Here is a 19,582-nt window from a genome sequence, read left to right as displayed (position 1 = left end):
GTGGAGAGAAAATGACCTAAAAAATTAAGAAGAAAAAGCAGGGAATCGATAATGTTCCAAACCAATGGTAACAGGGACAAGTAACAACTAAACAAGAGCAAAAGAAGATATGTTGTGGTGACTTTGCAGCTTAAAAAACCCTAAGGGGTGAGTTCCATAATGGCTGAAACGATATCTCCATCATTGGCCTTAAGAGCTTTCACGGCTTTGGCCTTAGAGATACCTGCTTGGGTCATAACAAGATCAATGTCTCTGGCTTCAAAGCCTCCGTCATCTTCGTCTTCTTCCTCTGCTAGTGGAGCCATGGAAGCTTGAGAAGCATCATTAGGTAGCATGTCAGGCGTCTTGAACCTCTGAGCAGCCTGAGTTTGTAGCTGAGAGCTCAGATCGTCGAGCTTAGCCTCTCCAAAAAAGACATAAGTGTCAGCATTGGGACTCTTGTAAACAGCTGGGTTCGAGATGACATAAAACACCTGATATAGATGCAACATTTCCCAAAATCAAACCTTTATAAATTATAAAACTTCCACCACAAAAAAGAAAGAGATATGAGAATTTTGTTGTCAGAAGTATTCTTTTACATTCTTGGCTCTTCTAAATTCCACGCTGCTGACATCTGATATAGGTTTCATGCCAAGCTTTAGAAGAGCTTTGCGACTTTTCTTCTCGCTTCTACTTTGGTTTGAATACTCATATCCACCTTCTCCTTCACCTACACAGCCATACACATAACATTGAAAACAGAACCCTAAAACCATCACTATAAGTGCGCAATTCTATCAAAGTGTTCCCTTAATAGAGAAGCAAATTCACAGTTCAGAGCTTAATCTAGGGCTTGAAGAACCTCAAAGTTCCAACAATTTCCAGTAAAAAGTAAGTTTTTTTTTTTTTTTTTTTTTTTTTTCTGATTTCTAGAAACCTCATTTTCAAAACCCTACAAAATGTCTATATATATACACTAAACAATACATATCTCAAAATCAAACGAACGAGCAAATTACCTCCGAAGTCCTCATCGTCTTCGTCATCGTCGTACTCCTCCACAAAAACATCATCTTCCTTCTGTTTTCCACCACAAACCATTTATCAAATTCGACAATATCAAAATCGCAACAAAAAAATCAAACAGAGTAAAAAAAAAAAAAAACCTCGAGTATCAATTGCTCTTTGATGGATTCAATCTGCGATTTCTTTTCCTCCACAATTGCTCCTGGCATCTTTCTTCTTCTTCTTCTTCCCGCAGCTAGAGTGAGTGTGTGACAAAGATGAAACAAATTATGTAAAAGGAGATTAATAATCCTCTGCTTCGCGGTTCACCGTATCTAAAACCCTAGTAGCTGTTAATTTTTAAAGCCCATTGGGCCTCATTCTCAAAAACTTCGATTGGTACTTGGCGAGTCAAAACACGTCTTCTTTTTTTTTTTTTTTTTTTTTTTTTTCTTTGTTTCTGATTATTTTTGGGAGAATATTCAAATTATGTCTGAATGTGTAAAAACTTTTCTTTGTTTTGACTGGAATGGTTAACTAGTCAAAACAAATGAAACAACGTTCACAATTTTTTTAACTATAATTCTCAAAAGCTTTGCTTTTGTTGCTTTTGTTTCAGATTCAAGAATCGGAAAATGGAAGAACAAAACCTACCTTTGTATGCAATAATCTTATCCAGCTCCTCTGTTCTTCCCATGGTTCTGAAGACAGCTATAGATCTTGGCCTCTTCGACATATTAGCTGAGTCTGGCCCTTCCTCTGCTTCTCAGATCGTGTCTTTATTGTCTAATCAGACACAAACACATCATAATTCAAGCTTGGTTGATCGGATTCTTCGTTTTCTGACGAGCTACTCTATAGTCACGTGCTCTGTTTCCACTGACCACGGTGAGCCATGTGCGTTCTATGGCTTAGCTCCTGTGGCCAAGTACTTCACCAAGAACCAAGATGGAGGTGGCTCGTTGGCTCCGTTGGTGAATCTGTTTCAGGACAAAGTCGTGATTGATATGTGGTAACATCATTAACAACATCCTAACTCATTTACTAGTTTGAAAACGTTATGATCTCTGACTGATGTTGTATTTAACCATTAAAAGGTACAACCTTAAAGATTCTGTTCTTGAAGGAGGGATTCCATTCAACAAGACTCATGGTTCGAGCGCTGTTGAATTGGTAGGAAGAGATTCAAGATTCAGAGAAGTGTTTCAAAGCTCCATGAAAGGTTTCAATGGAAGAGTTTCTGAAGAATTACAATGGATTCGATGGTGTGAAGTCGTTGGTTGATGTTGGTGGTGGAGATGGCTCTATTCTCAGTAGAATCATCTCTAAGCATCCTCACATCATCAAAGCTGATAACTTTGATTTACCCTTTGTAATCAACACTTCATCAGCTTCTCCAGGTATATACATACATACATACAAGTTCTCGCCAAAGTTTCTCTTGTATTGTAAATGTTCTCAAGGTCATATAATTGTAGGAATTGAGAATATTGCTGGAGACATGTTTACAAACATTCCTAAAGGAGAAGCCATTTTCATGAAGGTATGCTTTTATTTATCAAGTCTTAACATAATCATATACTTCAAAAAGATAACATTGTTTTTTTGTTACAACTTACAACAGTGGATGCTCCATAGTTGGGACGATGAGCATTGCGTGAAGATACTTACCAACTGCTATCAATCATTACCCTCAAACGGGAAGGTGATTGTGGTGGATATGGTAATCCCGGATCTACCAGGAGACACTCTCTTAGACAGAAGCTTGTTTCAGTTTGAGTTGTTCATGATGAACATGAACCCATCAGGGAAAGAAAGAACAAAGAAAGAATTCGAGACTTTAGCTCGTCTCGCTGGATTTTCTAATGTGCAAGTTCCATTTTCATCTCTGTGTTTCTCAGTTGTAGAGTTCCACAAGAACGAGTGATATGTATTATTATTATTATTGATTAAATATATACAGAGTCAGAACTAATTAAGGGTTCTGTTCCCTCTCTACTTGATAGTTACATGATTGATTTTATGCTCTCTCTTAATATACTCAATCACCTTCTCAAGCGTAGCGTCTGTGTCTGCCTCAGGCTTGATCCTAACATGGCAGGATAGAGAGACTTTCCCGACTGTTATGGACCATATATGAAGCTCGTGGACCGCCGTGACTTCATCCATGTCGCATAGACCTGCGGAGAGTCTACTAGGATCGATCTCTCTTGGAGCAGTCTCCATAAGAATGTCAAGAAGCTTCGCGTGGTACTCAAGGTTCTTACCAAAGCCAGTACAGAGAAGATGAGTGTACAGATGAGATCAATTATCTTCAGTTTTGGCTTCCACCAGATAAGTCCAGCACTTATCATCACTCCTACATTTTGGAGTAGATCACCAATAACATGAAGATATGCTCCTAGTACATTTATATTCATTGTTTCTCCTTCGGCCTCCGTATGGTGATCATGATCATGATCATGGGAGTTTCCGTGATGACCATGGCCAAGAAGGAAGACCATTACGGAGTTGACGATGACTCCAAAGCAAGCAACTCCAAACATAAGAGGGCCTTTGATTTCTCTGTTCTGGTGGCAGAGCCTTTTGATTGCTTCACACACAATCCACGCATTGAGGGCCCATGTAAGCAGGATGGATGCAAGATTGGCAAGAACCTCGATTCTGAAGTATCCGAAGGTCCGGTTTGGTGCTGCGTCCGTTAGAATGGCTAGGCTATGCGCTTTTAAGCCGCCAACAATTTCAACGCTCATGAAGACTAAACAGAGGATGATTGAAACAGAGAGCTTCTTCTTGGACATGGAGTTGTCCTCAGTGTCCTCGGCACTGTTAAATTCGCAAGGGATCTCTCCACAAGTTATGATCCTCTCTGTCTCTGCAGTAGTTTCTCTGAGAATTTCAATCTCTTGTTCAACTGTCTGGATCTCCATAGCAATCAAAAAAAAAAAGATAAAAAGATTGATTGAATCTTAGTTTGGTGTGTGTTGAGAGAGAAAAAAAGCAAAGTGTGAATCTGTTTCCATGAAAGGGCCTTTCGATTATATATATAGTTCACAGTTTGTCTTTGATAACATGACAATTTGATGATGCCAATTGTTGTGCATGGACGTAACTCAGTTACTCTTTGATAACATGAAAATTCGATGATGCCAATTGTTGTGCATGCACGTAACTCAGTTACTCTTTGATAACATGACAATTCGATGATGCTACTTGTTTGAGCATAAACGTAACAGCTACATATATACTTGTTAGAGTTGATTTTTGTTTTGTTAACAATGAAACAGCTAGAAGCTGTTCTTCCCATGGTTCTTAAGGTAGCAGCCATAGATCTAGGACTCTTCGACATTATAGCCGTATATGGCCTTATCTCTGCTTCTCTCTCTCATGTCTACTCAGACAAAAATCATCATGATTAGAGATTAGTTAATCAGCTTCTTTGATTCCTTCCATGCTTCTCCATCCTCACCTGCCCTGTTTCCACTGAACACGGTGAGCAATGAGCGGTCTATGGCTAAGCTCATCTTAAAACTGTTGTCTGAACATGTCATCGATGATCTATGCTCTGTTGTTGTGTTTATCGATTCATCATCATGATTTTAAGGTACAATCCTAAAGATTAAATAGGCCTTCCTATAGTCAATAACAACATCTTAACACTGCGTTGTCTGTTGTTGTGTTTATCGATATGATTTAAAGGTACAACCGTAAAGATTATATTCTCCAAATAGGCCTAGTTCCATTCAACAACTCTCACGGTTCAAGGGCGGTTGAATTGGTGGGACGAGATTCATGAATGTTATAAAGACAACTTCAGTCATGGCTCGCTCTGACTTGAATATTAAAACTTAATTTTTTAGAATATAAAAACTTCATTTCTTATAAAGAAATTGTTTGATAACTTGATCATGTTTACAGAAAGAATACAAACAGCTTGTATCAAATAGAGAGCTCTTTTAGCTGACTTGGGGGTCAAGAAACGTACAAGGTTCTTGTTGCAGGTGAACAACCGCCATCACAAGATGAATTTATCTTGATGATCTTTTCTAGACAATGCTGTTGTGCTCATAGGGTATACGCTAGCTTATGTTCTGGTGGTGGGCTTATAAATGTTGCAGCATATAAGACAAAAACACGATAACCAGAAAAAAACAAAATGATAACCCAACAGAGTGACAAAAGCCCATGTGTAACCTTTGAGAAGTGTCACATTCACAGGGTTTGACAACTATAGATTCATCAAACATCTTGAGGAGACTGAGCTTCAAATTTGCTAATGCTCTGAAATAAACGACGACTCTGTCCCGGACGAGCAGTAGTAAATTGTTCATCATCATCTAAAAGATGCAAAGCATTAAAATTATTAATACTCTCAAACGAAGGACGATCTTGTAGCGGGCGAGAAATGGTCCTTACATGATGATGAACCTTTCTAGACGACGATGCTTCTGTGCAACATATATTTTCTTCATAATATTAAAATTAAGATCCTCTACATGGTCTACAAAGGCGTAAACTCGATGCCACTGGGTAAACACTTCATGGTTACCAAGGATTTCAACGCGTTGGATAGTGTTCCTTTGGGGATTAAAGTAGAAAACATAAAACGGTGTAGATGTTAGGGTGCCCAAAAAAACAATATCACCTTTAGCAGTAACTCCAGCAACAGAAAAGTAGTAGGAATCACGGAATTGATTCTTGGGCAAAGTGTTGGCATATTAATTTGGACCATTCTTGTTTCTCGGCATCCTTTAGAACCCACGTACACAAGGTAAGGGTACGCCTTGGGCCAAGGGACATTGGATCTTCCTCCACTTCATTTTTCCGGTTCCCAATGTCAGAACATGGTGTACGCACCCATGGCTCATCCGCAATACCTTGAATTGTTTGTCAATAGGATCAAACCCTAAAAGGCTTCTTAACTCTTTGTACTACAGGAGACGACGACTTCACATAAAGATTATTATGATCAGGCTGAGGCGATGAGAAGAAGAGCCACTCACCCTGTCTTTTGACACCAAATAAGAGACGTGGATGATCCCTGGACTTGGTCAAGAAAAACTCGGTGAAATATGGACGGACAAGTGTGGACCTCCATAGCTTCGACACGCAACGACACCTCCCGGCTGACTTTGCAGAAAATCTCGAGAATATCTCGAGAAAGAGATCAATCGGTATGGAATCTAAATTTTCTCCTCTATTCATTATCTGTTCGAAACTCTATACCAGGAATTTTGAAGGAAATTGCTCAGCCTCTACGCTAAACCTCATTCTCCTCATCATTTTATAGTGTTTTCGAGTTTTTATTAACCTACTTAAACAGTGCACAGCCTTAATCAGCATAGCCCAATTATTTGGGCCTTGACATGCTTCTGGCCCAGTTGGTCTCTTACCTTCTTCTTCGACAACACAAAACATAAAGACTTTTTTCTTCTGCAACTTCTTCTTCTTCTTCTTGTAACAGATTAAACAAAGATGAGATTCCAACAGGAATATCACGCAGCCAAAACTGGGAACCCACTAAAAAAAAAATTCAAGGAGATCAGACCACATCTGAAATAAATAAAAAACACCAATTTCAAGATCATTAACGATCCAACCAATATCAATTATCAATAGCAAGGAACAAAAATCAGAAATTGTCGAGCTACTGAAATTTATAAAGTTCCGTGAAAGAGATTAGTTACTTCAGGAATGACTCGAGGGTAGTGTGAATTCCAGCGGAGACGAGCATACGCCTCTTGCCGGTGGTCGTAGCTAGCTAACGTTTACCGGTTTAAAGAAACTTCCCGAGACAATCGGAATATACAAAAGTAAAGCGATGATGATTGATCGGTGAACTGAAAAGAATCGAATTGACTCCGCCCATTGATCAAAGTCCACAAATTTTTTCCAGTGTATCTCTCTCCAACAACAACGAAGACAAACTTCCCCCAAGTTCATCATTTTTCAGATGATACCCATGTGTTTCTACTAAATTCTAAAATCTCCCCAAAGATTTTGTAAAAATACAATATAACCCTATTTCTTTAATTGGAAATTAACTTGACGCAATTAATGAGTATGTTTAAGACTTTAAGTACTCCTCCTAGTCCTGATTCTGACTTTGTTAACGTTAAAATACTTGATCTGACGAATTCACCCTCAGGACAAAGAAAAGGAAATATTGTACGCTGGTTTAAAAGTCTACCTGAGACTTTGTTTCAGGTAAATTTCTTGCGATAAAAGGAAGTTCCTTTATATTTCCTTTTCCTGAAGTCTCTTACCGTCCATATATAATTTGGAGTGGGTATCCGATATACAACACGACTAAAGCCTCTCTCTCTATATCGATCCATATTTGTGTGAGATTTTATAACCGTAGCTAGCTTACAACGTTTTGGAGCATTCAATTCAACAGACGAACACTTGATTGAAGATTGCGATTGCAACGGAGGAGAGATCATCTGATATTCACCGTTTGGCATATTCTGCAATTAGAGCTGCGAATTCACATGAGGATGATCGCTGCTTTGATATTCTACGATACATGAAGCAGAGCTTGAATCTCTCTGTCAAAGATCTTTGTCATTCCAATGCGATCCTTCCGTTGGCGAGTCTGAGAGATCACCAAAACCCTAAGTTACGAATGGAAGCTAATCTCTTGTTCAACTCATGGATGAAGACTCTTTTTTACTCCAGCGGACGAAACTCTTCTACTTGCAACAAACCTCGATCTAGGTCTCAGGAAAAAACCGCAGAGATTAAACAAATCGATGGTGATCGCAAGTCCTTTTCAGTTCAGGCAAAGAAACTTCGACGTCTGGTATCTGACTTGAGGACAACAATACTACCATATCTATTCCAACCAAGATTCATCTAAAACAACAAAACCATGATGCTTCTGTTCAAGTATTGGACAAGACAAATGATCAAAGATCTACTAAGCCTCTTGAAACAGGAGAGATTCAACACAAGCGTGAAGAAGATTGCAATAAGTCTATTGCAGCGAAGTCACTACCGATAAAACTTTCTGAAAACCCTAGATCTAAGACTCATGAAACGGAAAGATTAAGCACAAGCCTGGCGTTTGCAAGTCTGTTTTACCAACATCAAGAACAACTCTCCAGATGAAGAAGAACCAGGCACCTTTAAAAGATTCTCAAAACCTTAAACACTGTCCAGCCTTGAAGAAGAACTCAACAGAGATGTTGGACCTCTTCGATATCGCAAAAAAAAACAGCGGATGTGGCCAAGGCAAAGGGACTTCTTGCGGCTAAAGCAGAGGTATCAATCTGCCTAGACACTCTCTCATTACTCATGGATTTTTCCATCAGTTCAACAGCTACTGAAACAAGGCGGATCATGCTAAGGCTTGAGACACAAAGATAGAAAGATCTGCAATTCTGCATCAGCGCTTCTTCACTGTTGGAGACAGAACATTAAGGATCAACAACACTAACATGTGTGTAAAACTCAAAGATAGTGTCATTAGCAAAAAACAAGGGTCAGATATATTAGTAGACTTGTGACTTGACAGCTTTGGTTGTTTATTCTTTTGGTAAATTAGACTAGTGTACGTAGTCACCACTTAAATTCCATTACTCAAAAGCTGTGAGTTGGGAATATGTTATAAGGATATTTCACTATTTCTCTTTGTATGGTTCAACTGGAGTGTGTTTTTCTTCTGTTTATATATATAACATTGAAATTGCAGTTTGATCATGTGTACATTTGTTTTCAGTTGTAGTCGAGAGACAATACTAAAATTTTCATTGTTATCAGACAAAGTTAAAAACAAAATATGTAATAAAGGAACTTGTTCATTACAAGACAACTTTCCTCAAGAGGAAGACCACAAAAGTCCTCTATTCCCTATAGAATAAAGAACTTTTAAAAAACAGAATTCAAAAGAAAAAAAACTTCTTTATTATCTTAGTGAAACTTGCTCAAAACACTAAGCTTTCTCTCTCAGAATTCTCCTATCTCTCTCAAGCTTACAATCTCTCTCAATAGAAAAACCTAAAACACAAGGCTTCTATTTATAAGCTTTTAGAATCCTATTATTACTTTTTCCTAAGAAAAGGATTATTTCCTAAACTTTCTCCTAAGGATATGTTAAGATCTCAATTTAACATATCCTTGTCCTAATCACCTTTTAAGTTTGCTTGGTTATCAAGCTTAACTCAACAATCTCCCCTTTAAGCTTGATGTCAATCCCCTTCACTTCTTGAACTCCAATGAGATTTCTCATCTCTTTGAACTTAATTCTTCCTAACCCTTTAGTTAGAATATCCGCCTTTTGTAAGCTTCCAGGAACATGCTCCACATCTATATGCTCATTTTCAACACACTCTCGTATGAAATGAAACCTCCTGTGAATGTGCTTACTCTTCCCATGAAACACTGGATTCCTTGTGAGAGCTAAAGCTGACCTGTTATCAATCCGTACTACTGGCTTTTGACTCTCTTCTCCCATGACTTCACTTAACAGATCTTGTAGCCATATTGCCTGTTTCGCAGCCTCCGTAGCTGCCATAAACTCAGCTTCACAGGATGACAAGGCAACGATCTCTTGCCTCTGGGAACACCATGTTATGGGACACTCATTAAAGTAAAACACATGCCCTGAAGTACTCTTACCATCATATGTATCGACATTATGACTACTGTCGCTATAGCCGATCAACCCACTAGTATTCCCTCGCATGAATTTTAGTCCAAATGTTGTCGTTCCTTGTAGATACCTCAAGACTTGCTTAAGAGCTACTGCATGTGACTGTTTTGGCTCTCGCATGTATCTACTTAGAACACCAACACTATAAGATAAATCTGGACGCGTATGTAGGAGATACCTCAAACAACCAATGTTTCTTCTGTATTGCTTCTCATCGACATATTTCTCACCTTGTGCTTTACAAAGTTTCAGACCTTGATCCATCGGTATGTGAACAAGATTGCACTCTTTCATACCAGTCTCCTCTAGAATTTTAAGTGCATATCTTTCTTGACTTAAAGTGATTCCTTCCTTGTTCTGTTCAACCTCTATCCCTAGATAGTAAGACAATAAACCGAGATCACTCATCTCAAATTTTGTTGACATTCCCCGTTTGAACTCTAGGATTAGATCAAGACTGGAACCGGTCACTAATAGGTCATCCACATAGACTGCTACGACAAGTAGTTCCTCCTTCTCTCGTTTCCTGTAAATAAAGGGTTCTTTGGAGCACTTAACAAAACCCAACTCCTTCAAAATCTGATTCAACTTGTTGTTCCAAGCTCGTGGCGCCTGCTTCAAACGTACAAAGCTTTATGCAACTTATAAACTTTGTTTTCACTTCCACTCACAACAAATCCTTCTGGTTGGCTAACGTAGACGTCTTCCCTTAATTCACCATGGAGAAACGCTGTCTTAACATCAAGATGATGTATCTCCCATCCCTTAGAAGCTGCTAAAGCAATTATGAAACATATGGTTTCAATTCGAGCTACTGGAGCAAATACTTCGTCATAGTCAATTCCCTGTCTTTGAACATATCCTTTCGTGACCAACATAGCTTTGTATTTGTTCACACTGCCATCAGAGTTGCGTTTTATCTTAAAGACCCACTTTAATCCTATTGCTTTCGAACCATGTGGGAGATTAACCAACGACCATGTTTTATTCCTTTCAACTGAGAGTAACTCTTCCCCACAAGCATCCCTCCAAACCGTTAGCTCCATAGCCTCTTCATAACTCCAAGGTTCTTCGTCTAAAGTCAACAGAAGTTGTTCACCCTCTAAATCTGCAAGGAGAACATAATCTTCTAAGTAACTCGGTAGCTTACTTTCTCTAGTCGATCTTCTAAGAGCTACTGGTTGTTGCTCTGTCTCATCATCGTCGGATATCTCAACAATTTCTGGTATCTCTTCCTCCATCTCCTCGTTGTTTTCATTACCTCTCCCATCACTTGTTATTGAGGTCTGAACAATCTGTGGTTCCCTAATACCATTGTTCCCTGTTTCTCTGAACGTGAGTTTGAACCCACCAGGTTCACTAGTATCACCTTTGATACTATTCCACTTCCAACTCTTATTCTCATCGAAGATAACATCCCTACTAACCGTTATTCTTCTTGTTGTTGGATCAAGAAGTCGATATGCCTTTGATCCCCGCTCTATCCCGAGGTACACTAACGTCTTTGATCTGTCATCCAATTTCTTGAGATATGGTGTCTCTACTCTAGTGTAACCAATGCACCCGAACACCCTAAGGTGATTGATATTCGGTTTCTTTCCCTTTAGTGCCTCATAGGGTGTCTGTTTGTTCAAAGCTCTAGTTGCGACTCTATTAATCAAATATGTCGCATGCCTCACTGCTTCTCCCCATAAGAAATTTGGAACACTCATGTGCTTAAGAATGCTCCTAGTCATCTCCATTAGTGTTCTACTTCTTCTCTCAACAACTCCATTTTGTTGAGGCGAGTATGGAGCTGTTAGATGTCTCTGAATTCCGTTCTGTTCACAAAAATCTTTGAACTCAATCGAAGTAAATTCTTCTCCTTTGTCTGTTCGAAATGTTTTGATTAGCAGTCCTGTTTCTTGTTCAACCGTTGCTTTGAATGCCTTGAATCTATCAAAGGCCTCACTTTTCTCTCTTAGAAGAATGGACCACATATAACGTGAATGATCATCGATCAAGACAAAAATATACTTCTTCTGCGAGGCTGTAGAGGGTGTGACAGGACCACAAAGATCCCCATGTACAAGTTCCAGCGGTTGTGATGCTCAGAATGATGTAGCTTTGGGAAAACCAGTCTTTGTTTGTTTTGCTCGCAAACAAGATTCACAAGTCTCCTTTGTTATTTCTATCCTCGGTATGCCTGTAACCACTTCTTCTTTAACCATCATCTTCATTGTCTCTCGGTTAATGTGTCCTAGTCTCTTGTGCCATCGTTCAGCATCAGTTGAAACAGAGGTCTGAAGACACTTCACATTCTCAACCTCCATGAGAACCTTGTAGAGCCGGTTTTGCGATCTTGTGGCACTAACAAGTAGTTTCCCTTTGCTATCATGGAGAGTTAAAATCTTGTCTCGCATTCGAACTTCACATCCAGACTCAGTTGCCTGTCCAAGACTAATGATATTACTTCTCAGCTTTGGTATATAGTAAACATCGACCAAGACCTTGTGATCGCCACTCTTGCTGACGAATAACACATAACCTTTTCCCAGAATGTCAACTCTTGAGTCATCTCTGAACCGAACCTTCCCTGTTATTGTTTCATCCAGTTTGTTAAAGAACATCCTATTGCCAGTCATGTGATTACTCGCCCCGTTATCAAGGTACCAAACGTTGGCAACATCGGTTTGATACTCATACTTCTTTGGTCTCACTTTCTCCTCATTGAGATAAACAACCTCATGCATCATCAGCTCCTCAGCTTCGTGTGTCGAATCACCATCATTCTCATGAATTTCTTGCAGTTTTAGCAACCTATCAGGGCAATCATACGCCATGTGCCCCAACTTATCACATCTAAAACAAACAATTCTGGACTTATCTTGAGGCCCTCGGTAATTTTGTCTCCCACGCCCTCGTCCTCTTCCTCTACCAGCAGTACGACCTCCTCGTCCTCTGTTATAGCTTGCAGGTTCATGTAACGATTGAGATTCATTATTCGCATACATGAGTTTCCCTTGATCTTCTAAGAGATTTTCTTCTTCGTTGATCCTCTCTTCATAGGCTTTCAATCTTCCAACTATGTCTTTGAAGCTTGTTTTGTTGAGGTCAAGCACCTGTTCGAGAGAGGCGATGATATGAATGTACTTGCGTCTAGGAAGACTGTTAAGAAATTTCTTAACGAGCTTTGAATCCTCAAAAGGTACTCCTAAGGCAGATGACTTAGACGCAAGCTCTGTTAGTTTGCCCGAAAAATCATCAATTGTATCCGTCTCTTTCATCCTTATTCTCTCGAAGTTTGAAAGCAAGGTTTGAAGTCTTGCATCTTTGACTCTCTCAGCTCCCATATACTTTGTTTTTATTGAGGTCCAAATCTCTTTCGCAGTCTTAAGGCGTCCAACCTGTAAAACTAGGTTTTCCGGAATAGATTGAAATAAGAGTACTCTTGCTAGGTCGTTCTTCTCTTCATCTGTTGATCCAGGTTCTATTGTCTCCCAGACCTTGTGAACCTTGAGCATGGCTTCCATTCGCATTACCCATACGGTGTAATTTGTCATGGTGAGGACAGGGCATTGAATGGATGAAAGTCCTCCCTCCTTCACGTTGGTTACAGCTGCCGTCATAGGTATGATGTCTGACATGATCTCACAACCCTTGATTCTATTGTTTAAGCTCTGATACCAAATATAGAATCAAGAACTTTTTAAAAACAGAATTCAAAAGAAAAAAAAAAATTATTATCTTAGTGAAACTTGCTCAAAACACTAAGCTCTCTCTCTCTCAGAATTCTCTTATCTATCTCAAGCTTACAATCTCTCTCAATAGAAAAACCTAAAACACAAGGCTTCTATTTATAAGCCTTTAGAATCCTATTATTCTTTTTTCCTAAGAAAAGGATTATTTCCTAAACTTTCTCCTAAGGATATGTTAAGATCTCAATTTAACATATCCTTGTCCTAATCATCTTTTAAGTTTGCTTGGTTATCAAGCTTAACTCAACATTCCCTTCAAGGAAGTCCTTTAGAATAGTCCCTGAGAGTTGGTTTCTTGATAGCGCTTTACCCATTGGACAAAAACAGAGGAATATGGCTGACTTGTGAAGACATTGTTCGATAAGTTTGGATACAACAGATGCCTTCAACAACAGACCAATGCTCATGAATTTGTGTTTCCAGAAAGATCAATGGTGTTCTATAGTAACTAGAAATCTTCATATATTACAAAATGCGTATGCCAAAAAAATCAAACCGGAACAGTCATCTCCGCCGCATTACCACCGCCTCTCTGTTCATCATCTTATCTCGAAATCTATTCAAGAGTCAAGACACTTCCCTTTAGATTCAGGAACCAAAAGAGTGAAAACAATCCCAAAGAAATTAACAGCAACGAGTTCGTTGAATACAAATTGTAAAGACTATTACAATAGTCAATAACTGTTCATTGATGTTTCTTTCAGGCCAAGCTACATCGTTAACTCACCAAACGGCAAGTATGCTTCTTGGTTTAGCATTAGAGTTCGGATATGGCATGTGAAAATTTACTGTGAGAATAAATATCTACGGATTGTGAAGCCACCCATCTGATGATTAAATCCAAAGTCCAAACTCTTCTTCTGGCTTTGTTGAGAAGAGTTTGAAAGAAAGGCTGGTTCAAAAGTAAGGAATTGGCACAATGTTAATGTAACTCTGCTTCTTCTTCTGGTTTTCTCCCAACGTACACTGAAAGAAACCCTGTTGATGATGATTTTAGTCGCAACGCTCGACACATTAATCACTCTAACCTTGTATGTAAACAGCATGCAGTATGTCTTCATCCATGTCATATAGACCGTGCTACAAGCAATCCTCAATATCTTAGAGCTTCTTCTTGAACATGAAGTGATCCTCAATATCCTCTGCATCGTAAAATCCACAAGTCTGTTTCATACTCATCAAATGGTATGTAGACAAAAAAAAAACATACAAGAAGTTAAAACGATAAAATCCGTAGCCATTTATAGTTGAGACAAAATTAAATAATATCTTGATTCTTCAAAGATTTATAAGTATTGATAAATGAAGTAATTGCTACGGAAATTTCAATAGAGAAAGGTGTAAATTGACGAAATCAAGTGAAAGTTTAAGATAAATTTTTTAGGTTACGAAACTGAGTAGAAATTTGCAAAATCAAGTGATTATGAAAACAAAATTAGCAAGTGGAGCGCTCAGAGTAAGGAAGGATATGGGACGCATATGTGAGAATGACAAAGCTGTTGGCTTTATAACCACAAATAACTTCATCTGCTAAAGAGACACAGACCAATGATCATGGCGGCTCAGGTTTCTTCTTGGACATTGAACAATCTTGTATGTCCTCACGACATTAAAGATCGATCAACCTCTACGAAGAAACCCTCAACCGCCGTAATCTTCTGGCTAATCTTCATGGCAGTTGAAGTTGTTGGTGGCATAAAAGCCATCAGTCTCACAATTCTTGCATATGCGGCTCATCAAGATTGAATGTAGAAGAAACTTTGGTTTGCCTAGAGACTAGAGGGAAACAATAATCTCTTTACTTGAAGGTCATTGCCATTATATAATCCCTTCTCGTTGATTTGTTTCCTATACAATCAGTCATCAAAATCTTTACATGCCTTACCAATTCTTGAAACCGTTACCAATTCTTGAAACCGTTACCATTCATGCTTTTCAAATGTTGCACCTGCTAATTTCATTTTTTTATAACAAATACACCACATACATTACACATGTTGTACAAAGACACTGATTTAAGCAAAATAATCATTATATCGAAGTCTCTTAAGCATCATGTTGGAAATTACATTTTGAAAGGATTGAGGCATTATCAAGTATAAAACTACCATGCAGGATTTCACAACAAAACTGCTTTCTTTTTGGGTTCAAGAACCGGAGGGTCAATGTCTATCCCCATGTTAGCTGCAGTTCCTGCAATGATTCTCATAGCGGATTCAATGGTCGTGCAGTTCAGGTCAGGCAGCTTCTCTGCTGCAATTGTGCGTAGCTGATCGATTGTGATCACCCCAACTTTATCTTGCTGTGGATCTTTTGATCCCTTCTCAACACCTATTTCCACAACTCAACAAATGTCAAACATCACAAAACTCCCAGTAAGAGACACCAAATAAATAGACTAAAGATGTCACATCTCATACATGATATATTCAGAAACCTACATCACAAACATGATAATCTTTCAAATAATTATATCTTTGAGTAGAAGCTCAAGTAATGATCTGATGAAACTCGAAACAAAAATTGAAATAGTGTTGCAAGCACACCTCAAGTTAAAATTGATTCTATATTGAGAGGACAACATCACAAGTATGAATGATTTTGTTCTTGTACCATGCTATAAATTAGAATCTCTATAGTTGACAAAGGAGCAGAAGTAATGTAATCTTAAAAAAAACTCAAGCTATTAAGCTTTGCAAAACGCAAGATAATATTCAACACATGCCATATAATCATTTCTACAGAGGCAAACCAAATGCACAATCCATTTGGTCACAACACACATTAAAAGAATACCTGCAGCCTTAAGCAACAAAACCGAAGCAGGTGGGGTCTTGAGGATAAACGTGAAGCTCTTATCCTGCAACCATACATATAAACTCCATGAAACGATCTCATAGAGCTAATAAATCAGAGACACATCACCATTCTAAAGCCACTTAATCACAAGTTACAACACTTGAAAACCCAGTTTTGATGACAAATTACCACAATGCTACTCTTCTCTAGCTTAATCAAACCTTAAAACCAAGATTATAGTAAAAGAGTATAAACTCACATCGAAGACAGTGATTTCGACAGGAATGATATAACCAGCTTTATCAGCGGTTCTTGCATTGTAATCCTTGCAAAAAGCCATAATGTTGACTCCCTTCGAACCAAGCGCTGGACCAACCGGTGGCGCCGGAGTTGCCTTCCCAGCCTCTAAAGCCAGTTTAATAACCCCCACAACTGCAAAAATTCCCAACACAACAACCCCAGTTAAGTCATAAATTAAGAGAATTTATAGGTTTTAAGGAGATGGGTAGTCAAAAGATTGAACCTTTTTTAGCTTTGCCTCCGGGTTTAGGTGGAGCCATGGCGATAACAGTGAGAAACCTCGGGGATGAAGAGAGAAGTGGAGATTGTTTCTTTCCCAGAAACTGAACCGAAACATTTGCTTTAGAAGATAATTTAGCTGAAAGAGAATGTGAGAGCTTAGAGTTGGGATGTAGAGAAGACGAAGTTGAGCTGCAAAGGGTTGATAGAGTAGAAGACGCCATTGATTCTCACTGTGAAGGAAGGAGGAAGGTGAGTGAAAGCTGAAGGCGAGAGTTCACAGGATAGTCCGTCTCCGGGGAAAAAAAATCCTATCCACTTTTGAGTTCTTGCTTTATGGGCCTAATGGACTTTAACAAACAAGGCCTAAGATCCAGTACATTGACTTACAATAAAAAACATCAAAATTTAAAAACTTCAACCCACATATTTTTGATCTTTTTATATTTGTGCTCCATCCCCAAATAAAATAATTTTTATATAATTAATTTGTGTTTATTTTTTATTATTTTTTTGTTAAAAGGCATTCAATTTATAAACATACTAGATTAGGACCCGCCCGATGTCCGAGTTTAGATATTTCAAAATAAAATAAAATTTAACAAAGAATATAAAATAACTATTTTTAGTAAGTAAAAACTATCTATAAAAGTAAATAAATAGATACACCGAGGTGTCCAATGTAAATATCTTGTTTAAAATTTGTGACTACAATTGAGACTATTAATCACATTTTTTTTGAATGGCCTCACTCGTGGGAAGTTTAGGATTTATCTCTAACTCTGATCTCATCAGAGGGTTTTCCATATGAGTCGGTGTACTCAAATTTGAATTTTGTTTTCTGGAGGGATGTCTCTCAATAGGGTGATCCTAATCAACTTCTTCAATTACCATGATTTTTATGGACAATCTGGAAGGCCATTAAAGAAAATTAAGGTTTAGAGATCGAGACGAATGATATAATTGCTTAGGCTTTGGTCGATAAGTTAGTCTGGGAAGAGGCGCTATCTTTTACGACGGTCATATCACCTCCATCTCCATCCTTGAATGTCCAGGTTTCTTCACCTTGTTGTCAAATTGATGGTTTTTGGAAAGCAACCAATGAGCATTCATGATTGGGTTCGTGGTGTTGCGTTGGTGAGGAGCGAACCTTGTTGTTGGGGGCCAAGTGTCTAAGACGGAGCCCATCCCCTCTGCATTCAGAGTTAGAAACGTCATTGTGGGCCATGAGCGGATACGTGCTGATTTACTCACTATGGTGCATTCCCCTGAATATTGGTCATCCTTCTTCAACTTACTCGATGAGTTTAACTCACTGGAGTTTTTTCACAGTTCTCCATCTCTTGGATCCCGAATGCGACAAATTGGAAAGCGGATTGTCTTTCCCATGCTTCGCATTCTCTTATCTCTGAAGTTTCTTTTGTAAACCTCTTTCTTCTGGCTTGGGAAACTAACCGAGGAAATTTCTTTTACTTTATTGTTTGGTTGGGAAAAAAATAGATACACTTTTAGTTAAAGAAAATAGTTGTAGATGAGTTCAAAAATATTAAAATTTAATTTAATTTAACAATGAATATATATTTAATTCTTTTCGTAAGTAAAAACAAAGTATAAAAGTAAAAAGATAAGCTTTTTGTTATAGAAAATAATTGTTTTTTTTTACTGTAATACACTAATGTATATCCATTTACAAATCTACTATCTATATTACTACTAAAAGTTTATTTGTACACACAAATATATTTTACTGTTAAAATATGTTCTTTAGTCTTAACTACTACCAACAAATTGTCTTTATGAACACATTAAATAACTTTATATGTCTCTTCACTTTAACATTTTTATAGTTATAAAAGCGCATAAGTTAATCTTACATACTCCTATCATATATATTACAATAGCAGTCTTTTGAATGAATTATTTGATTGGTGAAAAAAATATGAGACGATCTATTTTTTTTTTTTTACTTCAAGAATCTTTTTCTTTGTGTAAAGGTGAGTATTTACGTTTTTTAGAACCAATAATTAATTATATAATTTTCACAATCATTTTTTTATCTTATATAAAAAGTAATATTTTTCTTGTAATATAGCAACTAAAAATTAAAGTAAGTAAAAAATATTATAATTTTGAATTTTATGGTATATAAAAATCATTTTTTTTATCTTATATAAAAAGTAATATTTTTCTTGTAATATAGCAACTAAAAATTAAAGTAAGTAAAAAATAATATAATCTTGAATTTTATGGTATATAGATATATATTTATCTTATAATTAGATTTTAAATAAAATTAGGTTTTATTTTATCTATTTACTTTTATATAAAACTTTTTTAGATTAGGTTTAGAATTTTTACATTTTTATTTTTTAAAATTTTAATAATGAATTGACATGTGTCAACATCTGAATGATATAATTAACATGTGTCAAGATCTTTTTAATGAGTAATTTTGTCATCAACCAAAAAATTAAAGTAAGTAAAAAATAATATAATTTTGTATTTTATGGTATATATATATATATATATTTATCTTATAATTAGATTTTAAATAAAATTAGGTTTTATTTTATCTATTTACTTTAATATAAAACTTTTTTAGATTAGGTTTAGAATTTTTACATTTTTATTTTTAAAAATTTTAATAATGAATTGACATGTGTCATCATCTGAATGATATAATTGACACGTGTCAAGATCTTCTTAATGAGTAATTTTGTCATCAAGCTTTATATAATAAGATATGCCCAATGGGCTATTTCCGGAATAGGCCCATACAATTATCCCCTTAAGGCCCAGTCCAATTACACCAAACCAAACCAGATAACCAAAACTAAAATTGACCCGAGTATAAACCAATTTAAACCAGTAGCTAACCGAAATA

The 19,582-nt window shown here is 37.3% G+C and overlaps 2 protein-coding genes, 1 long non-coding RNA gene and 3 pseudogenes across 4 annotated transcripts; 2 read left to right on the top strand and 4 right to left on the bottom strand.

Annotated features, from left to right (window-relative positions):
- Positions 1 to 24: 24 nt before the first annotated feature.
- LOC104777321 (nascent polypeptide-associated complex subunit alpha-like protein 5) lies at positions 25 to 1,312 on the bottom strand. Its single transcript, XM_010501546.3, has 4 exons — positions 1,149 to 1,312; positions 1,002 to 1,062; positions 582 to 712; positions 25 to 473 (listed from the first exon to the last, which is right to left on the bottom strand). The coding sequence occupies exons 1-4, from the start codon at positions 1,215 to 1,217 to the stop codon at positions 141 to 143; spliced, it is 594 nt and encodes a 197-aa protein (XP_010499848.2). The 5' UTR covers positions 1,218 to 1,312; the 3' UTR covers positions 25 to 140.
- Positions 1,313 to 1,523: 211 nt separating this feature from the next.
- On the top strand, positions 1,524 to 2,985 carry LOC104777320 (flavone 3'-O-methyltransferase 1-like; annotated as a pseudogene). The gene is made up of 4 exons (XR_015593027.1): positions 1,524 to 1,999; positions 2,085 to 2,387; positions 2,466 to 2,530; positions 2,612 to 2,985. The product of XR_015593027.1 is annotated as a flavone 3'-O-methyltransferase 1-like (transcript).
- Positions 2,905 to 3,977, bottom strand: LOC104777319 (metal tolerance protein A2 pseudogene; annotated as a pseudogene).
- Positions 3,978 to 4,261: 284 nt separating this feature from the next.
- Positions 4,262 to 4,877, top strand: LOC147946969 (uncharacterized). Its single transcript, XR_015593030.1, has 2 exons — positions 4,262 to 4,591; positions 4,687 to 4,877. It is a non-coding gene; the product is annotated as an uncharacterized LOC147946969 (long non-coding RNA).
- Positions 4,878 to 5,075: 198 nt separating this feature from the next.
- Positions 5,076 to 6,267, bottom strand: LOC147946968 (putative F-box protein At1g33020 pseudogene; annotated as a pseudogene).
- Positions 6,268 to 15,394: 9,127 nt separating this feature from the next.
- LOC104777316 (large ribosomal subunit protein uL11c) lies at positions 15,395 to 17,078 on the bottom strand. The gene is made up of 4 exons (XM_010501544.3): positions 16,703 to 17,078; positions 16,439 to 16,611; positions 16,177 to 16,240; positions 15,395 to 15,711 (listed from the first exon to the last, which is right to left on the bottom strand). The coding sequence occupies exons 1-4, from the start codon at positions 16,920 to 16,922 to the stop codon at positions 15,500 to 15,502; spliced, it is 669 nt and encodes a 222-aa protein (XP_010499846.1). The 5' UTR covers positions 16,923 to 17,078; the 3' UTR covers positions 15,395 to 15,499.
- Between the last annotated feature and the right edge of the window lie 2,504 nt (positions 17,079 to 19,582).

Source organism: Camelina sativa, chromosome 3, assembly GCF_030686135.1.
Source record: "Camelina sativa cultivar CO46 ecotype springtype chromosome 3, ASM3068613v1".
Lineage (NCBI taxonomy): Eukaryota > Viridiplantae > Streptophyta > Magnoliopsida > Brassicales > Brassicaceae > Camelina > Camelina sativa.
The sequence above is the reverse complement of the archived record's forward strand: the minus strand, read 5'-3'. Positions and strand labels throughout refer to the sequence as shown.

Excerpts from the sequence above, each read along its gene's own strand:
- LOC104777321 (XM_010501546.3), bottom strand. The coding sequence starts at position 1,217 with ATGCCAGGAGCAATTGTGGAGGAAAAGAAATCGCAGATTGAATCCATC. Across the intron at positions 713-1,001 it reads AGACGATGAGGACTTCGGAG|GTGAAGGAGAAGGTGGATAT; the intron begins GTAATTTGCTCG and ends ATGGCTGTGTAG. Across the intron at positions 474-581 it reads AATTTAGAAGAGCCAAGAAT|GTGTTTTATGTCATCTCGAA; the intron begins GTAAAAGAATAC and ends CATCTATATCAG.
- LOC104777316 (XM_010501544.3), bottom strand. The coding sequence starts at position 16,922 with ATGGCGTCTTCTACTCTATCAACCCTTTGCAGCTCAACTTCGTCTTCT. Across the intron at positions 16,241-16,438 it reads TCGAAATCACTGTCTTCGAT|GATAAGAGCTTCACGTTTAT; the intron begins GTGAGTTTATAC and ends GTATGGTTGCAG. Across the intron at positions 15,712-16,176 it reads TTTGTTGCTTAAGGCTGCAG|GTGTTGAGAAGGGATCAAAA; the intron begins GTATTCTTTTAA and ends TTGTGGAAATAG.